The sequence below is a fragment of the Zootoca vivipara genome, chromosome 13 (genome assembly GCF_963506605.1).
Source record: "Zootoca vivipara chromosome 13, rZooViv1.1, whole genome shotgun sequence".
NCBI classification, from domain to species: Eukaryota; Metazoa; Chordata; class Lepidosauria; order Squamata; family Lacertidae; genus Zootoca; species Zootoca vivipara.
The window spans coordinates 33,703,044-33,717,454 of record NC_083288.1 but is presented as its reverse complement, the minus strand read 5'-3'; the positions used below and the strand labels follow the sequence as shown (position 1 = coordinate 33,717,454).

The 14,411-nt window shown below is 48.3% G+C and overlaps 1 protein-coding gene across 2 annotated transcripts; it reads left to right on the top strand.

Annotated features, from left to right (window-relative positions):
* Positions 1-243: 243 nt before the first annotated feature.
* On the top strand, positions 244-13,365 carry CSTF2 (cleavage stimulation factor subunit 2). 2 transcript variants are annotated; one of them, XM_035135782.2, is made up of 14 exons: positions 244-343; positions 1,328-1,406; positions 2,122-2,291; positions 2,411-2,547; positions 3,021-3,140; positions 3,258-3,455; positions 3,955-4,072; positions 5,561-5,605; positions 8,091-8,232; positions 8,701-8,870; positions 9,269-9,693; positions 10,738-10,863; positions 11,361-11,497; positions 12,859-13,365. In XM_035135782.2, exons 1-13 carry the CDS (start codon positions 286-288, stop codon positions 11,481-11,483), a joined length of 1,911 nt encoding a protein of 636 aa, XP_034991673.1. In that variant the 5' UTR covers positions 244-285; the 3' UTR covers positions 11,484-11,497; positions 12,859-13,365. The 2 variants fall into 2 exon arrangements, with proteins under 2 accessions (XP_034991673.1, XP_034991672.1); XM_035135781.2 differs by having other exon boundaries at positions 3,952-4,072.
* Positions 13,366-14,411: the final 1,046 nt, after the last annotated feature.

The following is a 14,411-nucleotide window of genomic DNA, read 5'->3' as shown; positions in this document are numbered from 1 at the left end:
TAGAAATAGAAAAAAAAACCGCACCTCTCCCTCTCCCTCCCCCCGTCCTCCAGCGATAGAAACAGCAGCTGGGGACATCGGCCTCCCTCCCCCCGCCCACTTCAAAGCGCCGGGGCGCGTGTGGGAGGGAAGAGAGAAGAGATGTTTTATCAAAACATCAACGTCAGGCGCTGGGCTTGAAGCTGCTTGAGAGGCGGAACGAACGTTTGTGGGTTGTGTTGCTGGGCGGAGGGGAAAGAAAAGGACCCCACAGGAACAAAGGGGGAGGTGCTAGCGAGGAGGAAGATGGCGGGGCTCTCCGTGCGGGATCCCGCCGTGGACCGGTCCTTGCGCTCCGTTTTTGGTGAGGGCGGAGCGGGCCCGGGAAGAGCACGCCGCTCAACCCCCACTGTGGGAAGGGTGGTGGAAAGTAGGGATGGGGAGGGAGAGAGAGAGAAGGCGAAAAGGGGAAGGGAAAGGAAAGGTAGAAGTGGAGGGAGGAAGAGAGGGAAGGATGGGTAAGGGAGGGGGAAGGAAGGTTAGGAGGTGTAGGAAGGAAGTTGGGGGTGGGAAGAGCAGTGGCAACTCTGGCTCTCCAACCTCTCCTCCATCTGTCAACTGTAGTTCAGCTTTGTCAAAGCTGGTGCCTTTCAAACATTTTGGACAGTAGCTCCCAATACAAATCCCTAGGCATTATAAGGGAAACTGTGTTTGCCTCATAGCACATAGTTTTTCCAAGATTGTGCTGCCTGAAAAGACTACCCAACCTGCCCTTTCAGCTGTGCATTGCAGTGGGAGATCAGTACTGTGCAATCTTTCTTCCATGGATGCTTCCAAAGACTCTCTTAAGTTTCCCTTGCACGCTGCTATTGAAAGAAACAATAGAACTAACAAGCTTAGTTCTTTGTTGTTGGTTATCATTCCCTCACGTATGCTGTTCTCCACGTGTGTAGTAAATATTGTAAAGTGTGTGTGTGGCGGGGGTGCCCTACTGTTTGCTTGCTAGGTCATTGCCTTCAAATGCATACATATTCTAACGCTTCTTGCCTAATATTGAGAGTAAACTTTGTAAAAGCTGGGCAGTAACATGGGGTGATCTAGTGCTCAGGGCCTAATTTGGGTTTCTTACTCTTTGCTGGAGGATTGGTTCTAAATAAAATACTTCAAAACTCGGCTCAATCAGTGCCTTCAGTAATTGAGACTGGGAAACAAATAACCAACACTAAAACCATTTTCCATTTCCAAATTCCTGATGGAAGATGTATGCCTTGACCTATGTTTGAAAAGATGTCCAGCTTATTTCAGTAATGTTGCTGGTGCTCACAATCTGCTCCCATCTCTCCAATAGTGGGGAACATCCCATATGAAGCCACAGAAGAGCAGTTAAAGGACATTTTCTCAGAGGTTGGGCCTGTCGTCAGTTTCCGGTGAGACATATCCCTGTTAGGATTTTCTGAATCAGGGAAGCTGAGCCTGAAGGGCTGAGAAAGCTGGATGAGGATGTAGTAGGGGTGGTGGTGGTGGTAGATACCAGAGGATCTTAAGTCAGTGGTGGGGAATCTTGGCTGAGAAATTTAACTGAGAAGTATTAAGCACTTTGTATGCAGACGATCCCACCTTCAGTCTCTTGCACCTCTCAGTCCAACCTGCCTCACAAAGTTATTGTGAAGATAAAATGGGGGGATGGCTATGTATACCAACTTGAACTTCTTGAAAGAAAGGTGGGATATAAATATTACAGTCCTCCAATAAAATGATCCGGTAGCACAGTGATGAGGAATCTGGTGCTCCAGAAATCATTGGACTCAATCTCCCATTTGCCACAATCCCAGTGGTCGGGGATGATGAACGTTGCCGTCCAATATCATCCAGAGGGCCACAGGTTCCCTATCTTTGAGATATCATGTGCAGGGAAAAGCTTTTGTCTCCTTGAGACCCTGGAGAGATGCTGCCAGTAGATGATACTGGACTGAATAGACAAATAATTTAACCTGGTTTAAGGTGGCTTCCTATATAATAGGACAATATATAGCCAGTTAGCCCAACTGCTGTGCCCCTGACCCCCAGCTTTCATGAAACCCTTTGCCCTCCCTCTCATGCCTTTCTGCCCATTACAGTTTGTTTTCTGTGCTTGTTGGCTAGATTGGTGTATGACCGAGAGACGGGCAAACCAAAAGGCTATGGCTTTTGTGAATATCAAGACCAGGAGACCGCACTCAGTGCCATGCGGAACCTGAATGGACGTGAGTTCAGTGGGAGAGCCCTGCGTGTGGACAATGCAGCCAGTGAGAAGAACAAAGAGGAGCTGAAGAGTGAGTTTGAAGGGCTTGTGGAAGGTGGGGGGGGGAAGGCAGCAACTGCCATGTGCTACCAGTCAAGGTGTGCACGACAAGATGAAGATCTCTGGTTCTATCCCTATCTTCTCTGCTAGGCTTGGGCACTGGGGCCCCCATCATTGAGTCGCCCTACGGAGACCCTGTGAACCCTGAAGATGCTCCCGAGTCCATCAGCAGGGCTGTTGCCAGCCTCCCACCGGAGCAGATGTTTGAACTGATGAAGCAGATGAAGGTCAGTGGACAGCATGGCAGAGAGCAGTCAAGCCAAGTGTTTTAACAGCTCACCTGGTAGCAGCTGTAAGTGGCTAGGAAGTCCATGTAGGCTAGTCTTTCCTCTCCAGTCCACACCCATTTCTCACTCTAGCTGCAACGAGAATAAAGCTTATTTCACCATGACTAGCACAGAAGCCAAAACAGTCTTATGTAGGCATGATGCAGTATTAATAATAATAATAATAATAATAATAATAATAATAATAATAATAGCCTGGACTGGGGAGAAATGCTCTATGCCCCCCCCCCAAGTATTGCTGAACTACAGCTCTCCATCATCCCTGCCCATTGGCTGTGCTTGCTAGGGCTGATGGGAGTTGCAGTTTAGCCACATTGGAAGGGCCATAGGTTCTCCACACCTGCTTTAAAAGCTGGGGGATTTCAATCTAGCTGCCCTGTGTGCTTTCCCATCCTCTCTCTTTCTGTCTCCAGCTCTGTGTCCAGAACAGCCCTCAGGAGGCTCGGAGCATGCTGCTGCAGAACCCTCAGCTCGCCTATGCCCTGCTGCAGGCCCAGGTGGTGATGCGGATTGTGGATCCGGAGATCGCTCTGGTATGCTTGCGACGCCTCCTGCCTTGGGGAAGCGGGGGTGCTGCCCCTGAGGTGGGGCCATGTGTTTCCGCAACATGAACACCTAATCGGCTTTACTCTGCCATTTCCCTTCCCTAGAAAATCTTGCATCGGCAGACGACCGTCCCAGCTCTGATTCCAGGCAGCCTGCAAGCGGGTCCAGGACAAGGGCCTGGGCCTGGGCAAGGTCCCGGGCCTGGGCCTGGGCCCGGACCAGGGCCTGGTCCTGGCCCTGGTCCTGGTCCAAATGCACAGATGAACCAGCCAAACGTCCCCTCCTCCCAGCCACAACCAATAGTAAGAGTTTGTTGCTTTGAGTAGAATCTTATCCCTTGCTCTGTGGGCTGAGTCTTATTTCCCAGTTGTAAATGATATGCTAGTTGTCTATGTCACAATCTGTTCATGTCCTTTCCTATTTGTTGTTTTTATGATGGTTTTATTTAAACCTTTATTCAACATGAATATATCCAATATAAATAATTTGATAAATATCATAGAGCAGGCATCCCCCAACTGCGGCCCTCCAGATGTTTTGGCCTACAACTCCCATGATCCCTAGCTAACAGGACCCAGTGGTCAGGGATGATGGGAATTGTAGTCCAAAACATCTGGAGGGCTGAAGTTTGGGGATGCCTGTCATAGAGCTTTTATTAGTCCTTTATTAGCAGCTATATTTGTTATATTAGTATTTAAATGGGGTTAATAAGGTAGGGACAAACTTAGGACCAGACATTAATTGCCCACCTCAGTGAGAATAAGGCCTCACAATCTGTTTTCATTCCCTCTTTCCAAGCAGGGGGGTATGCATGTCAATGGAGCCCCCCCTATGATGCAACCACCCATGCAGGGAGGAGTGCCAGCCCCAGGGCAAATGCCAAGCTCTGGCCCTGGCCCTGGCCCCTTGGCTCCTGGAGGTGAGTTCGTGTGTGTGTGTGTGTGTGTGTGTGTGATTGATTTGGCAACTCATAATTTTTGACTCAGGGTCTCTGGGTTCCAGGGGCAAGGAGATATAGGAAACCTCAGGGCAGGAAAGGGCTGAATTTGGCCACACATGGCGAGAAGTGGAATCCAGGATGGCAACATTGGAAGACTATAATCCTGTGCACACATAACTCTGGGTCAGCACCAGTGAATGTAGAACATCATTCTTAAGAAACATGCATAGGGTTAAGCGGTTTAGCCAGGTTGAAAGTTGAGGTAATTGGTATTTATAATCTTTAGTGATCTGATGTGGAGGACAGCAATACAATTTGTTTATTTTCCTTTTCTAACATTTTAACATTTTAAGAAACCCTTCTTTCTTGGTTTTATTTTATTTATTTTTGTCTTTTGCGTGCCTTGCTGGGCTTTCACTTTGCTGTTTTAAATCAGCTTTTTTTTTTTTAAACAACTCGCCTGACAACGCAGGCATTCTAGAATTCCATGTGAGGGAGCAAGAGAAGGAGGGATGGGTTGCTCACATCCCCCCTCCTACAGCCCACTTCTGTGCTAGATATGGGAGAAGGAAAGTCTCTTTCTCAATGTAGAATGCTGGAGGAAGAGGTATGGTAGAATGCTTTTTCCTTTTCTTTTTTCAGTAGCCTTCTAGGAAGATGAGGCTTTCCTTCTTTCCACATCCAGCATGGAAACACAGGCTTCTAGTCTGATAGATAGAGGTAAAGGGACCCCCGTTAAATCCGGTCGCAGACGACTCTGGGGTTGCAGCACTCCTCGCGCTTTATAGGCCGAGGGAGCTGGCGTTTGTCCACAGACAGCTTCCAGGTCAGGGGTCAGCAAACTTTTTCAGCAGGGGGCCGGTCCACTGTCCCTCAGACCTTGTGGGGGGGCAGACTATATTTTGGAAAAAAAATATGGACAAATTCCTATGCCCCACAAATAACCCAGAGATGCCTTTTAAATAAAAGGACACATTTTACTCATGTAAAAACATGCTGATTCCTGGACCGTCTGCGGGCCGGATTTAGAAGGCGATTGGGCCGCATTTGGCCCCCGGGCCTTAGTTTGCGGACCCCTGTTCCAGGTCATGTGGCCAGCATGGATAAGCCGCTTCTGGCGAACCAGAGCAGCACATGGAAACGCCGTTTACCTTCCCGCCAGAGCGATACCTATTTATCTACTTGCACTTTGACGTGCTTTCGAACTGCTAGGTTGGCACGAGCAGGGACCGAACATTGGGAGCTCACCCCGTCATGGGGATTCGAACCACCGACTTTCTGATCGGTAAGCCCTAGGCTCAGTGGTTTAGACCAACAGTCTGATAGTGGACTAGTAAACATAAATAAAATGCAGGGTAGTTGTTGGCTTGTTTACAAGACTGGTTTTGAATCCCTGAGTGTCCCAGCACCCCCCCCCACAATCAACCCAATGCCTCCTTTGCTTAACATGGCTCTTTTTCTCCCCAGGTGGCATGCCAGGAGGTGGTCCAATGCTCTTGGAACGTGGTCAAGGTAAAGCATATGGCTGTCTTCTGTCACTTAGCCAGCAGAGGGCGTCACTCCTTGAAATGCTTCCCACTCCCTCCTTTTTCTTTCACACAAAGTTAATGGGCTTGCTTTGTTCTGGTGGTGGAGGCCAAGGGTGTGTGTGTGTGTGTGTGTGTGTGTGTGTGTGTGTGTGTGTGTGTGTATATATATATATATATATATATATATATATATATATATATATATATATATATATAGAGGTGTGTGTGTGTGTGTGTGTATATATATATTTGTTGCTGCATGTTTGTTATTCCACCTGGTTGTACTGAAATGTACCTCTGGTTCTGCAGTACATAACAAAACATCTTTTTGGAACTGCCTTTTTGAGCCAGCCCGCAAATCCCATTTTAGCCCTAAGGCTCCAACCTCCAAATGCTTCCAGAAGCTCATGGATCTGATGGACATAAAGAAATAAGCCTATTTTTTGCATTTATTTATTACTTTTTCCTGTCAGGTTCCAAGGGCAAGTTGTAGTATTATCCTCAGTAATAACTGGCTGAGAAGGAGGGACCAGTAGCCTAGCTCTGAGTTGAATGGAGTTTATTCTTAATAAGCTATGCAAAGGATAGCATCTTTAGTGAGCTTTGTTGCTAAGTGGGGGGTTTGTACCTGTGTTTCTCATGCTCGAGTCCCCATTCACATTTGTTATATACCGTGTTTTCCCCCTTTTTAAGCCGTAGTCATAAAATAAGCCAGGGCAGGATTTTAAAACTTTGTAAAATATAAGACATACCCCCAAAATAAGCCATAGGTCTACCTGCAGGGTCGGCGCCCAGCAGCGCTGCGCCGGATCGAGGAGGCGGCCTGCCGGGTCCCAGGCGTTTGCTCTGTCTTAAGAGTATCAGCGCTGCTCGTTTTTGAGATTTCTGAGTGGCTCTGAACTGTTTTCATGAAAACAAATTGTGGAATGATTCTTCTATCCTACTGCCTTTTAGACTGTGGCCTGCTGGCAGCTTGCCGGGTCGGCACCGATCAGTGCCGTGCTGAGCACCGGATCGAGGAAGTGGCCTGCAGGGTTGGCGCCCAGCAGCGCCGCACGGAACACCACCTCCTCAATCCAGTGCGGCACTGCTAGATGCTGACTCTGCAGACCTGATCGAGAAGGCGGCCTGCTGGATTGAGGAGGTGGTGTTCCGTGCGACGCTGCTGGGCGCTGCCCCTGCAGGCCGCTTCCTCGATTCAGTGCTCAGTGCGGCGCTGATTGGCGCCAACCCGGCAGGCCGCCAACTCAAGGAAGGTGTGCCGCCGAGGCGACTGATGGCGGCGGGAGCCCTGCTGCCAGAATATTGTGGGCCGCATGGCCCGAGGCAGAGTGGCAGCGGGAGACAGAGCGGCGGCGGGGTGACTGATGGTGGCGGGAGCCGCGCCGCCGGAACGTTGTGGCCCGAGGCAGAGCGGCGGCCGGAGGCCCGCTGGCCCTTCCGCACCGCCGGCGTGACGGGAAGCGGCGGGAGCCCTGCTGGCTACTTCCGCCTTCTGTGCGCAGGTGGGGAGGGGGAAGGGATGCACAAAACTTTTCTTTTCGATTGTAATAAAAAGCAGAAACAAAGCATTACATTGGCTGCTGTAGTCAAGAAAACATTTACAACCATACTTTAAAACTTGCAAAAGTTAAAATACTAAAACTGATTAAAATTGCCTCAACTTTCTTAGTCATCTGGGTAGGCTTGTCTAAACAAGAACGTTTTAGCAGGCGCGGAAAAGAGGACCGTGAAGGCGCCTGGCTTGACATCAATAGGCAAGGAGTTCCAAAGTGTAGGCACTGCCACACTATGGAATCGTATTCTAAAGGAGTGGTCCCTCCTGTTTGTTTAAGAGGGAAGTGTCTCCAGAGCTGTGCCAGAAGAAGAGGAAGGGGCACTCTAGGCAGGTGTGCATCTATGCACACGCAGATGCAGCAAGTGCACCTCCCGTTGATGTGTCTGCTCTTTCTCCCTCTCTTCCTGCTGCCGGGCCAGGGAACCTGCAGCTCTCTCCCGTGGGACCTGCCAGGCCTTCCTCTATTGAGCGAGTTCAAGGTACCTGTAGTTGCGGTTGGCTCCCCTTGCTCATTGCATGCCCCGGGGGGTATGCAAGACAAGGCCTCTGCTTATGTTGGGAGTATAGGCCACATGGCTCAGAGAGTGGTGTGGGACATGCTATCGTGGGGAGAGGGAGAAACACCATCTTTGTGCAAGGAGGCTCCCTCTTGCAAGTTTGTTTGATCTCCTGGCCTCCTCCTGTTAACAAAGACTTGGCGTCGCAACACGTGTTGAGTATGTGGCAGCCAATTCAAAGCCTTGAGCTTTTGAAATTAACCCATCTCTCTGCAACTGCATCTGTGCATACCTGCCCTCTGTGAAGCCCAACTTGTCCCCTCTTCTTTCTCAAGTGAAGCCGAAGCTCACAAAGTGGAATCACGCTTCTCCCCCATGATTTTAATTCCCCCTGCTATCTGCCTTCCCAACAGTGCCCATGCCGGATCCACGGGCCCCCATGCAGCGTGGGCCAATGCCAGCTAGTGGTCCACCACCCCGAGGCCTTCTGGGAGATGCCCCAAATGATCCGCGTGGGGGAACTCTGCTGTCAGTCACTGGAGAAGTGGAACCCAGGTAGGCAGAATGGCCTAGAACTTCTAAAGCGGATGTTAGTAATAATGATAGGTTATTGGTAGCCTGGACTGCTCGCATTCTAAAAATTCAAGTAGGAAGCAACTGTGTCTCTTCCTCTGGAGTCCTGGGGACTTGCCACATGGAGAAGCTGTAGTCCCGGTGGTTTGTTGCAGGATTGTCCAAGTTGTGCCACTGTATTGCAAGTGGGAACTTTCACAAAAGAAACAGGAAGGTAGCGAGGCTGGAACCCTTCTGCCGGCCATCTTCTTTTATGTGTGCAGAATGTTTTGTTGCAGTGCATTATTTTTTTGTAATGCGATAACATTTGAGCCTTCTACTTGCCTCTTGGAAGGGGGTGAAATCCAGGCAGAGATTGTCTCGTCTTGTTTGCTGTGTGAGAAGAATGGGAACTGGGTTTTGATGTCTTTTCTCCTCCTCCACCCCCTCCCTTCCCATCCTCTTCTGCAGGGGTTACCTTGGGCCATCGCACCAGGGGCCTCCTCACCAGGGGCCCCCCATGCACCACATGGCTGGTCATGACAATCGTGGGCCACCCCCCCACGAAATGAGAGGTGGGCCAATGGGAGAACCGAGGCCTTTGATGGGAGAGCCACGAGGTCCCATGATGGACACCCGAGGTGAGAGACGGTTTCAAGGTCAAATGAAAAGGGGCATTTATTTAATGCCAGCGGTATAAATCCCAGCACAGTAAAAGATCCCTCAGGGGAGTGATAGATGAAATGAATGTTTTGTTCCCCTTTGTAACAGATGCAGATAATAAAATAACTTGTACAATAAACCACACAATAACAAATTGAAATAATTATACAAGGTATACCATGCATGTTCTAGAGGATCAAATTATATCCTTGTCCCAAAGCAAAACTTCTGTGGCTACAAACAAAATCAAGCCACGAAAACATTAAAAATCAAACTGGTACAATCAGTTATTTAATTCCCCCTAACTTGGGCAAGTAACTCCCAGGTTTGCTTCTCCGTCTATCAGATGTGTTAAGTTTGATGGTCTTCAATGCAGGTGGAAGAGATCCGAGAGGAATGGAGCCCCGAGGCATGGATGGCAGAGGCATGGAACCCCGAGGGATGGAGCCCAGAGGAATGGAGCCCAGAGTGATGGATGCCAGGGGCATGGAACCCCGAGGGATGGAGCCCAGAGGAATGGAGCCCAGAGTGATGGAAATGCGGGGCATGGAGCCCAGAGGAATGGAGTCTCGTGGGATGGAGCCCAGAGGCATGGAACCTCCTCGGGGCATGGAACCCAGGGGGATGGAGCCCCCCAGAGGCATGGAGCCACCCAGGGGAATGGAGCCACCCAGGGGGATGGAACCCAGAGGCATGGACTCAAGGGGCCCTGGTCCCAATCCAAGGGGTCCAATGACTGGAGCCATTCAAGGCCCTGGACCTCTTAGCATGCCATCCACTGTCTCGCAGGGGCCTCGACAGGTATGTGGGACTACCGTGGTCTGTTGCACTTTCACCGAGGGGTCCTTGTTGCCAGTGCAAGGACAGCCTCACTTGGTCTTGCCAGCCTATTGGCATAACAATCCAAACTCCAAATGGAGGTGGGAGAGGGAGGGAGGGAGGAAGGAATCTTCATCTTGAATGCCCCCCTAGTTGGTTCCTGACCAAGACCTGGAAGTGGCTTCAGGGTTGACTGATCACTTAGATAAAACTCTAGACTAGGGTTTCCCAAATTTGGGTTGCCAGCTGTTTTTGGACTACAACTCCCATCACCCCTAGCTAGCAGGACAAGCAGGGCTGATGGGAACTGTAGTCCAAAAACAGCTGGAGACCGAAGTTTGGGAAACCGTGCTCTAGAGCACGGATGAGGAACTTGCGCCCCTCCTGAGATTACTGGACTCCAGCTCTCATCAGTCCCAGCAAAGTTTGGTCAGTGATTACTGGATTCATAGTCCAGCAACATTTGGAGGTGGGGCATGGTGTCACAGGTTCCCAACGCCTGTGCTAGAGGTAAAGGCAAACACCCTGCAAGGCCATGTGCCTTTGCAGCAGAGAACAATTCCTAGTGCAAAGTTCAGAACCCAGCAGTATGCGAGATCACTAGAGAGCGCCGAGTCCTTGGCTCGGGAGGTGACTGTGGAAATCATAATAGGGATTCTCTCCTAATACTCTATCAAGCTTTTCCTAACAGTTATACTTAATCCTTTCTAAGTCGTTGGCTGGAAAATCCATGCATTGGGGAAGGGAGCAGGAGTGGTGGTCTATTTCTTTGAAATTGTGGTCGGAAATTAAATTGGCTGTGTTAGTGAATTGCTACCAGCACAGGCCACGTCCCCATGTGCTTTTCTAATCAAAGGTTGCCCCCTTACTTTTTCCGTGGTCCCTCCCCCCAGCTCAGTGTTCAGAGGTAGTACAGCTAGTAGGGCCTGGAGCTGCTTTCGGAGACCATGTGAATGTCATCCCTTTGCACCCACATGACCAAAGAGGGGGCAATACATTTTCAGAAATCTTTCTTTGTGTTCACAGGTGCCTAACATGCCTGCCGCAGCAATGCAAGCCGGAGGCATGCCAGGACCAAGCGTACAAGCAGCTGGCCAGCCTGGAGGGTTCAGTCCCGGCCAAAGCCAGGTAACACCCCAGGATCATGAAAAGGTAAGCCAAACATTATTGCCTTCTTTGAGTTCTCCATTGAAGAGGCAAGCAGTAGGGGTCAGCAGGACAGGGTGGCAGCGCTTACATGACCTCCAATCACAGCGGAGGTCAGCGTAGTTCAAATGCACTGGCGGAGCCAATCCTGCACTCCCACCAGTGTGCCTCCACCTCATTACCCCTTCCTCCTATATTCCCCAGTGGCACTAGTGCCAAGAGGCCAGGAAAGTGCTTGCTGGCTACTGCTGGAGGCAAAATTGGTGGCAGTAGGAGCAAGGCTCTGGAATCAGAAATTGTTGTGCATCCCTCAACTTGCAACACAATGTGCTTTGCAGATCTTTTCAAACTAGCTTTTAGCATGTAATATGCTGCCCTTATGTTGTGTGGTTATTAGTATTTATTTATTTTTAGTGTAATTTAATTGCCAAGTCCTTTCTAGGAAAAACAACAACACAATTGGTCTGATTGCACCCTTTTCCGTTTTTCTCATCTCTTCATAGGCTGCACTCATCATGCAGGTCCTCCAGCTGACGGCAGACCAGATAGCTATGTTGCCTCCAGAGCAAAGGCAGAGCATCCTGATTCTGAAAGAGCAGATACAAAAGTCCACCAGTGCCCCTTGATCTGCATTCTCTAGGTAAGAGGGGAGCTGAGAAATGGTTGTCCGGCAGTCAGATTAAATCAAATAAACAAGGAATCTTCGGTGTTATGTTGGAGAGGATGCCAGGAAACTGGGAATTATGATCACATGTGATCACATGTGGTGGGGGTGTAAATCTGTATACAATTTTTCTGGCAAAGGGTGTTTAAGGAGATAGCAGAAATCATTGGGTTAAAGCTGGCTGAAAGTCGAGAAGTAGCATTATTATCAATTTACAATGGGGTGGAAGGTTCACAGGCTACGAAGGACTTGCTCACAAATTTATTGACAGCTTCCTGAATTATGATAGCAAAGAAGTGGAAAGGGCAAGCAGAATATAAAATGGGAGAATGGTATAAAGAGGTGTGGGATATAGCTATTAATGATAAATTAACATGTGCCATTAAGGTAAGGTGGGGAATGCGCAGGAGAAATTATTTTGAGGAAATAATGGAAGGTGTTTGTAGAATTTGTACTGTCGAAACAGAAAGGGGTCAAACCATCGCAAGAGGTGTTGAAATTTTGGGAGGCTGGATAGTTGCAATGGAATGGTCTCGGTGGTGGGGTGCACATTTTATTCTTATTTATTTAGGATTATTACTTTGTCAAAAGAAAAAAAATAGAAATTGTACTGGCCAGGCAGCTCTAGTTCTCTCAGAGAAAGCAAAGTGAGAAAGACCCTTCTGTTTCCAGTGCTGCTCTCCTGTCAAAGCCCCCCAAAATAAAGGGAGGTCTGCAAGCACACCCGCCCACCCCTGCTCTAATCTTCTCCTGACCATTTCATTGGTTCTTGCACAGGAGAAGGTCATGGAGCATTGTGCCTTTGTGGGGGAGGGAGGAGGTTGGGCCCACAGGCCCAGATTTCTATGAAGGAAGAGCAAAGAGGCGCAGTTATTTAATATGTCTCTGCCGCAGCAGCGTGTTCTGTTGCACTTCTGCAGGAGCTTTCATATGGGGGGAACTATGCTGGAAAAGCCCAAGGAAAATGATGGCAGGCACAGAATAGAGGCATGCTGGTTGTAAAAGATCTGGTGGAGAGTCTAGCCAGCACCACCCCTAACTTCAAGCAGCTCCAAACCAATGCATGCCCAGACTTTTTAACAACCTTCTAGGCCCAGGCACCTCTCAGCACTCAGTAGTGCCTAATTGCACTGATGTCCTTCACAAACCTTTGCCAAGTTCTCTGCAGTTTTAACCCTTGCTTCTTGTCCCACCAGTTCTGAGTAGGTTGAAAAGCTGTTTCCCCGTCTGCTTTCCGGGATCCACCCAAAATCCCCATTTAGGTGTTTTTCTGCAAGAGATTGGTGTGATGGGAGGCATAATCCCTCTTCTTAACAGAATCCTCTTTGTTTTCTTAGGTTTGGAAAGTTGCCTAAGATATGTTGAAAATGGCGCTGAAGACTACATCTTTGCCCTTTCTTTACCTGAGCCCAGAGCAGAAGTTTATCTCAATTTATCTTGTTCAGTTCTCCCCCCTCGTTTTGTTTACTTGCAGATTAAAAACTTGTCCTGGATTTGAGTGAAAACCCCGTGGCTTTATTGTACAACTGCATTGCACTCACTTCATCAGCCTCTTCTCCCTGTTTCTTGCAGGGCAAAGATTAGCTTTGGTCTCCACAAAGCCACTCTCTCTCTTTTTTATAGTGTATTTATTGATTTTCATAAACTTGGGAAAATACAAACACAAGAAAAAATGGAAATATGTTGCTCAGGGGGAGAGAAACAACATAGATTACAAAAAGACAAGGAGTTGCCAAAATATTTTCATTCCAGAATAGATGCTCTGTAGATGCATATGTATTGAAGGCAGATGATAACATTTCTTTAGTCATTATGTAAGAAATTAAAGTTCAGATAATTCTGCACATTGTCTGTAGTCTTGTTTTCCTTCCAGCCTGGGAGATCTATTCTGTGAATTGATTTCTAGTAAAGGATTTCCAGTTCTCAGAAATGACCAGTCTAGCTGCAGTCACAAAGTGCACAACAAGAGTCTTGGAACAGCTGAACTGAGCCTGAGCAGCCTGTTTTGGATCAAGTGATATGTCATATTTTGCAATATTAACAATGTCAAAAAATAATTTTAAAAAGCATAAGGACATTCCCACCATATATAGGCAGTATGAGCCTGGGTTTGCACATCCCCTCCATCACTTGTATCACTTCCTCTTCCCAAAATTCTGCACAGTATGCCACCTATGAATAAGTTTCAGCATATTTTCTTTTACAAATAAAAAGATTGGCTTCACAATTGGAGATACCCACATAACATGCCACCCCCCCCCCAAATCAATAATGTTTAAATCAGCCTCCCAGCATTTCCTCAAGTCACCAGTGGTGTAAGACAGAATCTAACATGGTTTAGAGCAGAGCTTGCCAAACTTTTCATGTTGGTGACACACTTTTTAGACATTTCTTCTTCTCTTCTTTGGCGATCACTCGTAGCCGAGTAAGATTGTCTTCCATAAACACGGTTTTAACAATGGGTCCGTAAATGACTGTGGAGGCCAATTCTGGATTCACACATCCTCCCACAGTGGGGACATTGGTTTCCAGGCGGGAGTTGATCACGGTGTGGATTTGCCAAGCGTGCCTTCCTCTTAGCACGTTTCTCCCTTGCGTCCTGAGTTTGAGTGTTTTCAAAGCCCATGACACCTTTGGTCAGTGTCTCCCAGTTGTCAGTGTTTATACTACATTTTTAAAAGATTTGCCTTGAGACAGTCTTTAAACCTCTTGTTGACCACCAGCATTACGCTTTCCATTTTTAAGTTCGGAATACAGAATTGTCTTGCTTTGGAAGACAATCATCAGGCATCCGCACAACATGACCTTTCCAACAAAGTTGATGTTGAAGAATCAGTGCTTCAACACTGGTGATCTTTGCTTCTTCCAGTACACTGATATTAGTTCACCT